The 15,431-nt window shown below is 40.0% G+C and overlaps 1 protein-coding gene across 1 annotated transcript; it reads left to right on the forward strand.

Annotated features, from left to right (window-relative positions):
• The first annotated feature begins 124 nt into the window (after positions 1-124).
• On the forward strand, positions 125-13,147 carry EAF2 (ELL associated factor 2). Its single transcript, XM_054636475.2, has 6 exons — positions 125-313; positions 2,604-2,698; positions 3,382-3,518; positions 4,292-4,437; positions 7,696-7,962; positions 12,303-13,147. Exons 1-6 carry the CDS (start codon positions 211-213, stop codon positions 12,347-12,349), a joined length of 795 nt encoding a protein of 264 aa, XP_054492450.1. The 5' UTR covers positions 125-210; the 3' UTR covers positions 12,350-13,147.
• Positions 13,148-15,431: the final 2,284 nt, after the last annotated feature.

Here is a 15,431-nt window from a genome sequence, read left to right on the forward strand (position 1 = left end):
GCGGACTAGTGCCTCCGCCACCCCATTGGTGGAAATCTACATGGGGACGCGCCCGCTGACCAATCCGACCCGGGGCAGGCGGGGCTCTGCCCCTCCCGGCCTATCGGAGCCCGCGTGGGCGGGTCCCGCCGGCCCGGGCGGCGTGAGGGATGCTCGGTGCGGGCGGCGGCGGCGGCCCCAGGGCCCGCCATGGTGTGAGGCGCTGCCGCGATGAACGGAGCGGTCCCGTCGCTCTACGACCCCAAGGCGCGGGTGCTAAAGCTGGGGGAGAGCTTCGAGAAGCAGCCGCGCTGCGCCTTCCACACCGTCCGCTGTGAGTGCTGGGGTTGGGGCAGCTCTCGGGGGTTGCGGGGGTCGGGGAGGGGTTCGGCGGCCCCCGGTGCCCGCAGTCCCCTGGAGGGCGGGGGTGGCTGCGGCCGCTCTCGGCGGCTGCCTCTGTCCCGGGATTCTGGCGCTGAGTGCCGTGGGGTGCTGGTCCGGGATTTCGGGAGCCGTGCAGGTTTCAGTCGGTGCTGGGAGCACGTACGGCCATTGTATCCTAGAGCTGCCCCTCGCTGTCCGCTGGGCACTAACTTCCCTTTCCATGCCTTTTCCATAGCGTCTCCCTGCGGTTCTGCTGGAAACCGAGCTAAGCTGAACCTGTGGCTCTGTCTTCTTTGCTTGCGCTCAGTTTTTAGAAGTTCCGTGTAATTCAGCAACCAAAGGTTAAAGGCAGGCGGTGTTAATCACGGAGCCAGTACGCCCTCCCTGAGTACATAATTACTATCTAGAGAGGTGTGTGCTCAAAGATTCTGAGGGTAGCTAGGAAACAAATGCTCCCAGGATTATAGTCCTTGGTAATTTAGGACTGCAGCTTCTGGTTTTGTTGTCTGGTTATTTATAGAATGAAATCCCCAAGATTCAGAGAACGTATGTTCTCTGGAGAGTGTCCGGTGTGCAGGATGGGTAATGTGCTCTCTGTGAGCAAAGGGAATGGCACTTAGATTGTCTCCAACTGTAGAAGTGGAGGAGAGGGGGGAAAAAAGCTATAAATGGATTTAAACAAATGCTGCAGTTTGATATTTACCCTAATTTTAAAGAGGACTAACCCTGTCTGGTACCTCCTACCCTTAGAGTTTTATGCTGACTCTTCTAATGTGATGATTTATTCTGAAATCTGTTTTGAAATCTCTCTTCCTTTCCAACAAATGAGACATAGAAACTGGCACGTTCATCAGTTCTATCAAATGCACAAGCAGAAGAAATATCCTCCAACACCTTTTTTAAACAGTTGAGCAAAAGGGACAACAGCTGTTAGTTAGAAGTTAAGATTGGCAGTATCAATATCTTCATTTTCTCGATTGTTAACAGCTCAGTGGCCATATAAAAAAGCAAATATTCTCTGATTTGATGAGAAACTTTGGAACTGTTGTATGCTTGTTCCTGCAGGACGGCGTTTAGGGGTTTGCCCAAACAAGGTTAGCAGGGGCTGTCACCGGTGTCTGAGCTGCGAGCCTCCTCCTGCGCGGCCCTGCCCAGCAGCTCCTGCAGCCTGGTTTTCCTGCCCGGTTGGTGTGCTGGCTGGAGCCGTGCTTCCAGCTGCGGTCTGTGCGCCTGGCCCATGGCTGCAGGCCGAGTTAGGGAACTGGGAAGCTCCCCAGCTGCAGGAATGCCGCCATCAGTGACCAGCAGAGTGTGAGATGGGGCTGGCAGCGAGGCGAGCAGCGTGTGCCCGCCGATGGGTCCCCTCCGCGCCTCCTCCGGCGTGCGAGACAGGGCACCGGCATCCTGCCGTACCTGAGCCGCGGGCTCAACCCCACATATGTTATCACAGGCCTTCAGGAACCTCTTGATGCTATCCTGTCTCCCTACACCGGCACAGACAGAGTTTTGGCTGTAGCCTTCCCCCATTTATTTGTGGTGGAAATAATGCTTTGTAGGTAATGGTATGTGACAGAGCTGCCATGCTGATGCCTGAACATATGCTCATTTGCAATGTCTCAGAGTTTTGAAAAGGATCAGAAATCAATACCCTCTTTTGCTCAAAACTTATTTTAACGAGTCCTTTAGATGCTGAAAAAAAAACCCCAAAATGTAAATCAATGTTAAATTGGGAAGGAATTTCACTTTCAACAGAAATAACTAAACTGAATCACCAAGTTTTTGTCAGGTTCTGACGTGCTTGTTACAGTAAAGTTAGAAACAGAAAGAGAAATGCATATTGGGGGGTTGATGTTGTTCTTTGCATTTTCTGTTACTTGTCTATATCTCTCATGTTTGGGATCAGCATTTTCAGGAACTGTTTATTGGTACTCCTGAAAATAATTACATGAGAGTGTACCTTTTGAAATACAACATAACTTGTTTGGCTTTCTTATCCATTAAAACCTAAAGGTGTTTTTCTAATTTTAACTGAAAGATTTAAACATTTATAATGGATCCTGAGAAAAGCATCTTGACTTTGAATTCTATTAACTTATGGAATGATCTGCTCAGGGGAATGCTAGATGATACACTAGCAAAAAAGGCTTTTACTTAATAGCCTCCAACTGCAATTAAGTGGTGCCTGCATTTATAAGATTCCTGAAAAGCCTGTAAATAATCTAGTTTGTTTTTATATTTAGATGACTTTAAGCCTGCATCTATTGATATGTCCTGTGAAGGAGACCTTGAAGTTGGCAAAGGTGAACAGGTGACAATAACACTGCCAAATATTGAGGTGAGTTGATGTGGCTGAAGAGTGGCAGGCTTAAAAGAATTATTTATTTTGTTGTCCTAAGTATATACCCTGACTATGGAAGGGTATAAAGTTTTAGTGCTGTTTCAGAGCTGCCTGAGTGATTTTTAGAGTAGAAAAACAATTGCTCTAAGACTGTAAGATTACAAAAGACCCAAAGGTTAAACAGCTGCACTGTAACTTTAAGTGTATTTGCTGCACTGGAAATATGCTGTAGGATGACCCAGAAGTGTTGCGTACACAGAAAAGCTTCATGTGTATGTTGGCAGTGCAAGCTTCCCCTTGGTATTTATTGCTCTAGTGCAGCTCTAAAGCAGGAAAGACTGGAAAGGGAAAATTTACTACCTGCCATGCTTTACTGCTCTGCTGATATGAGAGCTGAAACCCCTTTTGGTGAGATGAGTCCTAGAGAGAAATAAGGAAATATTGGGATTTTATAATATATATATAATCAGTTTCAAACTAAGCTAAGTGAGTAAAACCCCATTCCAGTCAGACACCAGCTGCTTTTGGACATGGCAACTGTGAATCTAATTTGAATTAACCAGTAACATTTTTAATGGCTAGAAATGATCACTTGTAGTGAACTTGTCGCCACTGAAGGATTGCTGTTCCTATGAAAAACGACTACAGGAGTAACACTTACTGGACTTCTGATTTAATAGGGCTCAACTCCACCAGTGACTGTGTTCAAGGGCTCAAAGAAGCCTTACCTTAAAGAATGTATCTTAATTATCAACCATGACACTGGAGAATGTCGCCTAGAGAAACTTAGTAGCAACATCACTGTGAAAAAAACCAGGTGGGTGATTTACAGGAGAGACAACTGTGCTTTAGTCATTTTGAAAATCAGTGTAAATGAGTCTAAATTGAGATATATAACTACATATCGCTATTTTTAGGAAAACATAATTTTAGAAAGTACTTGGCCTTGCTCAGAGGAGTGAAAAGTCTGCTTTCTCAGCAAATTGACTTCACATCTTTTGAGTTGTGAGTGCAGAAGAAATCAAAATGTATTTTTTTATTATCCAAAACATGTTATAGTATTGAAAGAAATAGTTACTATTTTCTGGTGGTTTTAAAGGGAGGAAAAAAAGATCTGTTTGGCTAGTAGCTTGCCTACTGTCTTCTGGCTTGTAAATGAGGAAATTTAAAAAAAAAGAAAATTTTGTGACAGGTCTTAGTAATTGTAATGGCTTATTTTTCTCATACCAAGTTTTTTGATTTTTTTTTTTTTTTTTTGCTGCTGAGTCCATACAAGTAACTTCCAGCAGAATTATTATTAAATGATCCTGGGTAGCAAGGTATAAAAACAAATCAACTGACAAAATATTATAAAGTTAATAGCACTGTATAAAAATAATTTTAAACACATATACAATATTAATAGTATATATTAATGTATTATGTGTATTAGTATAATAACTTACCAGTATAATAACTTACCTAAGAATCAAATAATGCTATTTAGAAAGGCATGAGAAAAAAATCCATGGTACCATATTCCCTGTGTTCTTGCCTTTTTCCTTGCCTCTTGCCTTCTAGTAATTTAAAATCTTTCCCTCTTACACACAGAGCTGAAGGAAGTAGTAAAGTCCAGTCTCGCATTGAGCAGCAACAGCAGCAAATGCGAAATGCAACAAAGGTTCCAAACAACGTTAAAAGCTCTCCATCAAAGGAAAAAACCTTTCCATCTTCTCCTATGGATGATATTGAACGGGGTAAGCTCCACTGGCACATACATTTCAGAAATTTTGCTGTTAACAAGCCATTAGTTTTTAAGAGGTTTTGGGGTGTGTAGGTTGTTTTTGTTTTGTTTTGTGGTATTTGAGTTTCACACTAGAAGCTGATTATGTGAGCAACTTCACTCTGATATGGAAATGACCACTGTGGCTCAAGTGGGTAAAAAAGCAGCATTTGTAGCTTGTTACAGTAAAAAAACAGGTAAACCATTAGGTTTAATAATGCCAGGGGTCCTACTGCTGTCTCCTTGACTCTGTCTTCCACAGCTACTTTAATCAAGTATATCCTTGGTTGTATTGTCATACTGGAACTAAGTCACTTCATTTTGACATTCCTCCTTTTTCTTTCTGTGCACTCAGCAAATATGGTACAGTACTTCACAACTCAACCTACACCTTAAATTACCAGATAGAGCCTTGTGGAAGATGAGGTTCCAATGAAAAAGACAGCTAAAAACTTGCATAAATCAACCCTTGAGCAGTGCTATGTACTGTTTCCTTGAGAGACTCTGGTTTGGTGTGACACTCATATTTCACTTAATAGAAGGCCTTATTTCCTTTGGGAGGACAAGGAAGATGGCAGGTGGTAATTACTTGCTACAGAAATGCTGACAGGTGGCAGTTTCATTGACTGGAACTGACATCTGCTTCCTAAGTTGCTCTGAATTCCTTTAAACAGATTTTTTTTTAGATGTATCATTATGAAGATTGTTTTTGTTTCCAGTTTGGTTTTAAGCTCTGACCAGCGATCTATATTGCAGAACAGTACTTGAATTCATCTCAGGTTCCAAAGAGGAAGGAAAACTTGAGCTCATTAAATAAAATTATTCCTTTCTAGGTGGTCTTTTCTTCTGGGGGGAGTGGTGTTATCAAATACTGGAAGTCTCCAAAGTGACTGCCAATGTACCAAACTCTTGTGTAGTGCCAGTCCAATTTTGAGTACCATTTAAAATGCTGAAAAAATTAAAAGGATGGTAGAGATATTATCAAGTCATCTAGTCCATCCTTCTGTCCTAAAGTCAGATTTCTGATGTAACTTTTCACCTGTTCTTAGAACCTTCCAGTGACAGATCCTCGTACTTGCTGGCAAGCCATTCCAGGGCTTTGCTCTCCTTACTGTTTGGGTTCTCTTGTATAGATAGTCTGACAGCAAGCCTCTTAATACTTTCATATTTATCATACAAGTACAGAGCAGATTACTGTGCTGCTTTTGAGCAGTCCCTCACGGACTCAAACTGCTGTCTTTCCCATTCTTTATGCAAAATTACACCAGTTGGTTCAGTCTTTCCTTAGAAGTTTCCTTTCTAAATCCCTGATTTGTTGTTGATTTCCTTTAGCTTTCTTGCAATGAATCCAAAAACTTCCTAAAGTATAGTCCCTAAACACATCTACTGAAGTTCTAGCAGTGCTGACGTGAGCAAGAAGGCTGCCTTACAGGCACTATTCATCTTTATACACAAAGAACAAATAGTATCATGCCTGTAGTATCACAAGACCAAACAGTATCAAGTCATTTCCGCACAGCATGGAGTGGCAGACCAGTGTAGGGATCCACTGTAACTCTCAGACTCTTCAGAAGTGTTGCCTGCTAATCATTCTTCATCCCATGGTTGTGTAACTGACTATTCCTGCTTAAGTACACTACCTGGAACTTGTTACTAACTTTGTTTTCTGGGGTGGAGGGGCAGCTCATTCTGCCATTATCCTCTAGTACTGCTCTCCTTCACTGGTTAAAATTACTTAATTTAAATTCTGTCTGATTAAATTACATCAAAATTCAAGGCAGAGATCTTATTTCTTAGCTTTTGGTATTGGCCAGTTACTTAAAATTTTTCTTATATTAGACATTGCTTAGGAGGAAGTGGAATTGAATGCTTAGGATTCGAGTGGTGTCCTTCAGTTAGGTGTCTTACAGCTCCAGATGTGTGGAGGATCATGTTCTCTTTTACATGTCCTTAGTGAAAGAAAGATGCTTATATGCTTCCAATTTTTATTTTCTTTCTGCTCCCCTTCTTTTTTTCCTTATGCTTGAGTAGTTCAGTCTTTCATTTTCTTTCTTTTCTTTCCTAGCACTGGGTTAATTTGTTCCTGCAGGCATAGCTGCACTCTTAGGTGCCATTTTTCCTGAACACCATTTTCTTTCAGACAGGCCTTTGATAAAGATGGCCTTTCCTTGAGAGTGGCCTTTGATAACTTAGAGTTTATTTCATGGAAGTTTGTGTTGAAGATTAATCATTTTATTCCTCCTGCCTTCTTCTCTTAAGCTTTACACCATCTTGCATCTTGGTGACTTTCACCTTCAACCTGTTCTGTATTGGGTAAATTTGAAGAGAGATGAGCTACTCTCCTACTTGCTTTATTGTGTCTGCTATATCAAAGCTCTTCCTGAAGTACTCTAAGAGCTTGTAAGACCATCTTAACAAATGTCTAGGTAGTTACAATCTTCTATAGTGATGAAGTTCTGCACCCTGTATGACTCCTCAAGTCTTCCCCCCACCACAGATTCAGAGGTCTGTTTCAGACCTCTCAGCACTCGTGTTTTGTACAATTATTATGTGCACTCTTCAGCAAAGATTAACTTCCTCTGTATGTTGGACTTATGTCGCAAATACATACTGTGCAGCATTATTTGCACCTCCAAATCTATAATGAAACAAGGATTTGGAGAAATCTTCCTAATATAAACTTTGGCTGTCTCTTTTGGCTATTCTTCGTGCTTAACTTGATTTTGAGCAAAATGTCACATGGTCCAAACAAATGTATTGATTGCAATGCTGAATTGCTGGCAGGCATTTTGGGTGCAACTGCAGACATCTTGCAGTGACTGATCTGTGGATTGTAACTGCAGTTTTTAGTCAGTGAAAGCCATATTTGGGGTGCTAAGGAAAACACAGAACATTTTCTTCTAGTTGCAGAAATTAAAGGCTATGTGGGCTGCATTACCCCATGGAATGTGGGTTTAAGCATTTGTGTTCACAGTCACCCTTGTTCTAACACTTGGCTTGAAAGGGAGAAAGTGCTCAAGCTATGAGGATAGAAAACCACATGACAGGCTGGATACCATTTGTGCCCTTTTCTTTGTTCTGGAGATCTTTGGTGGGTTTGGTCTGGGGTTTTTTTAAGTTGCTGTAGTGTGTGCCTGATGTCTGTTGATTTTTTTTTTTTCCTTTTCCCCCCTCTTCCTTATATTTCAATTATGATGAATGTAAACTGAGAAACAAATCCTATTGTTTACAGAGCTAAAAGCAGAAGCCAGTATCATGGACCAGCTGAGTAGCTCTGACAGTTCATCTGACTCTAAAAGTTCTTCGTCCTCTTCATCAAGTAGTGAAAATAGTTCTAGTGATTCTGAAGATGAGGAAATGAAGCCCTCTCTTCCGATGTCGATGCCGTATTTGCAGCCTCAGCCTACTGGGTCTGCCATGCCACAACAGGCTGTTCCTGACAAAGATGCCAGTCATAACAGATCCCAAGAGAGCAGTGGTCATATGATGAATACACTACGTAAGTACAAAGGCTGTTCTTTTCTTAGTGCACAATTCCAGACATCAAGATTCTGAAAGGAAACCATATTGTTTTTAAGTATGTCTCTATTATAATTAAAACTGTGGGAAGTGATGCTAGGGTTTGATTGTTCAGCAGCAGGCTGAATTAGACACTGGGCTAGAAGGTTCGTGGTTCTCAGAGATATTAAATTAAAGCTGAAGCAGTTGAAAATATTTCCTAAGCTGTTCTGACTTCCTCCCAGCTCTATACATTGGGACTGGAGAACAGTAATTTTGTATTGAAAATTCTTGAACTAACAGGGCACTCCCTAAACATATGCTTTTCATTTCTTGGATAGAATTATGGGAAGGATACTATGGTTGCAATACTCTGAGTTACAGAAATGATGGTGTATTCTTAGCTGTGTCAGTTACAATTATTCATGGCAGTGTTCCACTGGCCAACATGGCAAAACTGTCCTTTGCAGTTTTGGAAGGAGGTGATTTGCTTTCAGGTTATATTATCTTATTCCAACATTCAGGCAACTAAAAATGTAATTTGAAGAGTAGCTGTGATGTTCAATAGGAGTTGCTGCACAGCCTGGAACTGCATGCTCAATGTATTCAAGAAAAGGAAAATTTGGAAAACTCTCACATGAAAAATAAAATCCCATTAGGTAGAGAAACTTAAGTTCACTGCCTAAATAACAGGAGTACTCAGACATAGAAGTGAGTATTCAGCTGTGATAACTCTTCCAGAATAGTTACATTTTTAATTAGCTGCTTAGCTGCCAGATCTTGGTTTGAAGAGATTTCCATCAACCCTGGTTTGCAGCCTAAGATCCTTATGGTTTATCATTTATATGTAGACTTGTTATACTGAAATTTTAGACTCTGGCAGATCTACTTTTATTTCAGCTCTTAGTGGATAACATGAATGACAGTTCTTCTTCTTTCTTCTCTTTTTTTTTAGCTAGTATTTAAATACTTAAATAACCTGCATTGATATTTCATTATGTACTGCATGAACAGATAAGATCAGAGTGAAAAGTCCTGTGACTTTGTGTGCAGAGAACGAAATGCTGCTTTCATTTTGCTGTCACTGCAGAGAACAATGTCTTCAGATTTACAATTTGTGTAACATTAGAGTGCCACTTATTTCAACCCTTACTGACAAATGCGATTTCCCGTTCTCCACACTTTAATAAAACTGTTACGGAAATTTGATTAACCTTTATCCCCAGTGACAGATTCTCAGGTGGGAAAGCTTCCAGTGGGAAATACAAGTACAGGTGCCAACTCCACCAGCATAGGGAGAAAATGCTGCTTAAACCATGACAGCATCATGACTGTTTCAGGGGAAGTTGGTGGCTTGATGTTGCTTGAGAACCATGTTGACAGGTAGAACCTTAGGCCTCTGAGCTTGCCCAGCTCTTGAGATTACTGCCATTTACTTCTATTATGGTTACAGATACTGCTTAAAACAATTCCATCCCCAGCTTCTAGTGCAGTTAACATTCACAAGACACCTCCACTAGTTAAAGATCAAACCAGCTACTTCCAAAATTGCTCTTCTCTAGCTCTGTGCTGAGGGAATTTGGCAGGAGAGTGAAACCTGGAGAAACTAAATGGATAGCACATTGTTCTACTTTGAATGGCAAGAATCCTCAGTAAGATTTTGTACAGTCATTTCTTCCATCTCAAATAAGGTTTTGCAAAAATAAAATACTGAATCAACAAATGTCAGCACAAGCTGCTTGCTTGTCTAATCTTGCTTTGAGGTGTGTGCTTATGTCTGTGACTAGTTTTGTGCACCTCTGTAGAATCAGGGCCATACCAGGTAATTAGTGAAGTTTTTCTTTGACTCTCTTTGTGCAGGGAGAAGGTTGGGGGAAGCTTAGACAGCAGAGTTTTATCTTGCATGTAGAAATTATACAGCTGAAATTTTGTAGAACTTGGAAAATGGAGGTGGTGGTGTCTGGAGCATGGCAAGTAAATACTTCTGTCAGATACATAACTACCTCTTCAAGAATCTGGGGCTCAAGACTGGCCCTCACCCCCAAAATACTGCTTCTTCCCTTTCTACCTTGAGAAGCTGATTATATAGGCTCACAACTTGCCTTGTAACAAAGTCTGTAAATGGTAACACTAATGAATCTGTTCTTCATGAATATTTGCTCATATGTTGCTTTATGTCTACTTTCTGTTTAAACAAGGGTTATGTTAAACAAAGTAACTTTCCAAAGAAAACCCAGCATAGATGGGCTGTTCTGTGGCCTTGTGTTAGGTACTTAGTATTCAGCACAACTTCACTTCTTTTGATGCTTGGTACAAACATAGCTGGTTTACTTTGACAAATAATAATTTTCCCTTGTATTAGTTTGGTTTTGGTGTGACCACTAAGATTTGTGAGACAGTGATCACTCCTGAGTTTCCCTGTCCCCTATAACTAGCAAGAATTCAGTTGAATATATTACATTCACTGATTTAAAAACATAAGAAATATAATTTGCAGTGCAATCTATTTTCCCAATTCATATTGTTAATAAGCAGCTGACACCATGAAAACAATTCAGCAATTTTCCCTCGCTTCGTTTCTGCCTCATAAGTACAATAGTCTAGATGTTTCTTCAGGGTCCTCATTAAATGAGCTTTCTGTCTTGGCATCAAATCCATCTGAAAGCCACCAGCTCTAGATTGTGCTATTTTGCCCTCTCTCTGAAGGTGTTTTTTTGAGATAGGATTGCAAAAATGAGGCAGAAAGCTTAGCCTGAAGTAAATCCTAACATATTAATTCTGACTCTGGAACTTGGAGTTCTTGCTTTTCCCATCTGCTGGTTTTCACAAGCACTGGTATTTTTGGCTGGTGTTACAGGGTTTGTGTAATTTCTATTAACTGTGTTGAAATAACTTTTGAAGGCTGCAGAAACACCATTTGGAAGGTTATCTTCTTGTTCACACTCCCTGTCCTCCCATAAAGTAGCTAGTGCATAACAGGGCTGGGATTTCTAAGAATTCACTCTAATTCTCCTTTGAGTGATAAATACATGAGTTAAATTTACCAGTACCATTCTCTGTCTTGAAAGATTTTTAGGGTATTATATTGTTTTGAATAATTATTGGCAAATAACTTGATTTTGTTTTTTCTAAAGTGCTTTTAAAATTTATCTTAAAATAATATGGCTGTAATTTTTTTTTATATAGAGGATTGGAAAGAAAAAAATTGTCTTTAAAGATTTTTGGAAACAACCATTTTCACTATTCTTTTCTTATATAAAGTGTTTGTTGTTGCAGAGAAGCATGTACCACTTTCTAAGCTTTATTGATGACACAATGGAAAACAAAGCAAGGCTAAATGCAGCCATGTTAAAGACTCCAGTGTTCTGGCAGAGATTATATGCCTGACAGTAAAAGATCCAATCTGAGTCTTGTGGGGTTTTCATGTAAGAATAGAGTATTGACTCAGTTGTCTCAGTTTCAGTGATTTTTTGTTTTGTTTTTAGGCCATTTCTGCACAGCCTGAGATGATTTTTTTTTTCTTTTGTAATGGTTGTTTGGCAAGGGAGGTGTGGGTAAAAACATACCAGTTGGAACAGACTCCTAAAAACGTGTGGGAAGTTGCTAGATGTGATGTAGATTGTGTAGAGCATGCTGTTTGTTAGCTATGTCATCCTGGGAAGATTCCCTCCTCACATCCCCTGAGCTTATGGACATCCACAGCAAGCATAGTGTAGCCTTTTTACTTCCTCATTTTGAAATATATAGAGAGAGCCACCAAATTAAAGTGCTTTTTAAATTTCTTTGATGTTTTGTTTGCTCACTTGTTCCAAAACCAGTTTGAAATAGTAGGTCACTGATACATCTTTAAGTGGTATGTCAAAGAGCTGCTCTTCTTGATTGAGACACCACTTTGTTTTCAAGCACAGCTGAGTAGCATTCAGATGTTTCCAAAAAAACCCAACAACTTGTTTTTCATGAAACTGCATTCGCCAGCAGTTTTTCCACTTGTGAAGCATGAAAATGTGGGTGGCAGAGATAGCTAGGTGTTGTCTTTTGTGATCTGGTGATGTTAAATAAATGCCCTTGTGCAAATATGCTAATGGCTTCCTTGCCAAGATTTTAAAATTGTAGAAAAATGATCTCTCTAAGGTTATGTTACTGTGAGTTTGGTTCTACACCCACTTATTCTTTTATTATAAAATAGTTTGGGTTAAAAGAGACTTGAAAGATCATCTAGTCCAGCCCCTCCTTACCTGTTTGCTATTAGCTTTTGTAAGCCATAATTGGGAAAGGGAGTATCATGAATGCAGAAAATTATTTCCTTGAAAATGACTAATACGTTGACTCTTTTTCTTCTAGGAAATGACTTGCAGCTGAGTGAATCTGGAAGTGATAGTGATGACTGAACAACTTTTTGGCCTTAAACGTATCACCTTTTTTGCTAAATATGTCTTAGCATCTGTTTTGCACTAAGATTAGATTACCAGAGACTGGAATGAATGTCCTCAATTTTGATAATAGACATCCTAATTTTCTACTGACACATCATGTCTATAATACAGCAGCATTGATATCCTGTCAGTGCTATGGTTATGTGTTTATCTTTCAAATTACTGTATTTACAGTAAAATTGTGTATGATCTGATTTTGATTATTTTTGCCTCAGCCACCTGTTTTACTTGAAACTGATTTGTAACAGCTAGTTACTTTATATAAATAGCTATGGAATGGAGAAATTTCTGATATTTATGGAGGCAAGTTTCCTTCCTATCATTTAAATGCTGATCTCACAACTTTGACTTGGAGGGGGAGAAAGGGAGAACAACTAAATGAGGTCTGCTGTGTCAGCTACACTTTTTGTTCAGTTCACAGTTCATACCTTTAAGGAAACTGCTGAATAATGTGGTCCACTAGTGCAGTTACAGTTTACAATTGTTCAACACATTGCTGAATTCTTAATTTCATTATATAATGGGACTTTATATATTTCTGAGCCTCAAGATTCCTAAGGGAACTTGTCTGTTCTCTGCCTGTTTTATGTAACTTGAATAGGGCAGTCTTTTTACAACCTTTTTGTATCTAAATTTAGGTAACTGCAGAGAGACAGCAATGAATTTCCTTCATTTAATTCTGTAATGGAAATCAGAAAATTTCTTTGTAGAAGTATAAAAGTAATTTAATAAAGCAAATGTTTATCATTTTCATGCATCAGATTCTGTTTTTCCTGGTTAAGAATTCAATTTTCTACCTAAAGTAGTCCCAGTGAAGGGGTCAAGCGAAGAAATAAAGCAGTGAAATAGTAGCTAATAAGGACTCTCTATCCTGTCTACAAGACTGAAATGTTTGTTGCTTTTGTTACACTGAGGTGACCCTTAGTAAGAGCTTGCCAAAAGTTTACGGTGATGCAACTGAATGTTTATTACAGATTACATCCAAATGCCAGTGGGAAGTAATACCATATTAGACAAGAAAAAGTCTTTTTCCACATTTGAAATGATACTTCAAGACCTGAAGAACTGAGAATCAGACTCCAAATTTCATCCTGTAATTTACCACTTAAGAGTTTTGTAACAGTAGCAAATGTCTGTAGGGTGAGTTCTGACAAGATAAGTCTGTTCAGTCTTGCACAGAAGTCTCCTTTGCTGGATTGCAGTGGTTGGATCACAGCTCTGTGTCTAAACTGTGAGGATTGAATCCCATATGTCAGCCTGAATGCGCAGACATGGAAAAAACTGCATACTCAGTAAATGTATACAATAGATGGTACTAGAGGAGCTTATTCTCTGAACTCTGCTCTACCAGCCCAGTGAAATATGGGAAATGAAATGAAATGAAATGAAATGAAATGAAATGAAATATGGGAAATGCTGCTTTCTGATGCTTCCAGACCTTGTGCTCTGCACCAGGTCACCACTTGTTAATCTTCTGGCTTCCTAAAGCTGGAATTGTAAGAAGCAAAATGTTCTTGTGTTCGTACTCAAAGGAAAAAGCTCAAGTTCATAGCCATGCGTGAGCAGGTGTTATTAAAGGGCCAATGCACAACCTTGAGGAAGGATGCTATGCAATAACCCCTGTAAGACAGTGGAAACTCTTGAGGGAAAGAGGATTGAGGTCTCTCATAGATCCTAGCTGTTGGTGTGGGAACTCTAGCAGAACTCTATCAGAGATAGAGTGGGAACTCCATCCTGAGCTGAAATGTCTTCTCTTTGCCTTCCCTCTGTCCCCAGTGGTTCACTTGCTTCGAAGTTTTCCCTTAGGATGATGCTAAATTCTAATTCCAGCCAGAATGCTGCTGTTTTTCCTGAATAACAGGGCATCCAGGGTGTACAGAGTGAGCAGATGTGTGGAAGCACTGACCAGGCCACAATCTATATCATGCAGAGCACATGTATTCATGGATTATAATCACTCCTTCAGTGATAAAACTGTTGAGTGCAGTCTGTATGTAACTGTGCTCCTCTGTATACAGGTGCTTAAATATAGCTCAGGGAGTAAAGCAGATTTCCAGGTTCCTGGGTCTCAGGACTGTAACTAAGCCTGTGCTATCTTTAGGATTTGATCTTTGGGTTGAAAGCTTTCTAGGAAGGGAAGAATGTTATTGAAGATTTTGTACAGTATGTAGTACAGAGTGGTTACCTACCAGTCAGGCATTTTGTCAAATGCACAATTGTGATAATGCAGGAAAGCTTCCCTTTAAGTAATGGGACAGGAGATAAGATTCTCTAACAGTTCTTAGAGAAATAAGGGGAAGAAGATAACATGTAAATGCATTAAAGAATAAAGCTCAACATGCCATTTCCAGCCCAAACAAATGTGATTGGCTTCCCCCTTATCCATGTACCTGTCAAATATCAGCAGGTGAGCTAAGGAGCTTGTGCAGCCTCTTCTCATGCAGAGGACTTGGCAAGGGTCTCATTTGTGACTTGCAGGGGGCATTTCCTCCCCTAAGGCTGGGGTTGTGTGCCCCGAGCAGTGCTGAGCCTCCATATCTCCTGCAGGTTGTTCCCAAATGGCATGAGTGAGAAGAGGACCCTTTTTTGACCCGGATTTGAAAATTCTATTCTTCTCCCTTAAAGCCAGTTTTATTCATGTGATATCAATTTAACTAGAAAGTAATAAAATCAGTAACAGCTGCAAGTTCCATGACCACTGTTCCTACAACCTCTGAGTACGTCTTTCAAAATGACTTGAAATATATCTGGCTCTATCTTATTTCTTTTAGTTTTTTTGTCTTTACATCCAGAGATTTAAAGCACTAGTGTGTTTATCTCTAAGCAGCAGGTATATTTGAATAATATTTTGAGACAGTATATATTTTTCTGTGACTTTATAATGAAGCTATTGTGTATGTTTTGGATTTGAAGAACAGCTACTTATCACTTATATTGATAAATCAAAAATACCTTCCCTATGCAGCTGAAAACTTGAGAATTTTTTAGTCTTCAATGCTACAGACCACTGCAGCTACAGTCCACCTGCCCCTTCTCT

The sequence above is a fragment of the Agelaius phoeniceus genome, chromosome 7 (assembly GCF_051311805.1).
Source record: "Agelaius phoeniceus isolate bAgePho1 chromosome 7, bAgePho1.hap1, whole genome shotgun sequence".
Classification (NCBI taxonomy): Eukaryota; Metazoa; Chordata; class Aves; order Passeriformes; family Icteridae; genus Agelaius; species Agelaius phoeniceus.

Coding starts and splice junctions, on each gene's coding strand:
- EAF2 (XM_054636475.2), top strand. CDS start 211: ATGAACGGAGCGGTCCCGTCGCTCTACGACCCCAAGGCGCGGGTGCTA. Junction 2,699..3,381: donor TAACACTGCCAAATATTGAG/GTGAGTTGATGT, acceptor CTGATTTAATAG/GGCTCAACTCCACCAGTGAC. Junction 3,519..4,291: donor ATCACTGTGAAAAAAACCAG/GTGGGTGATTTA, acceptor TCTTACACACAG/AGCTGAAGGAAGTAGTAAAG.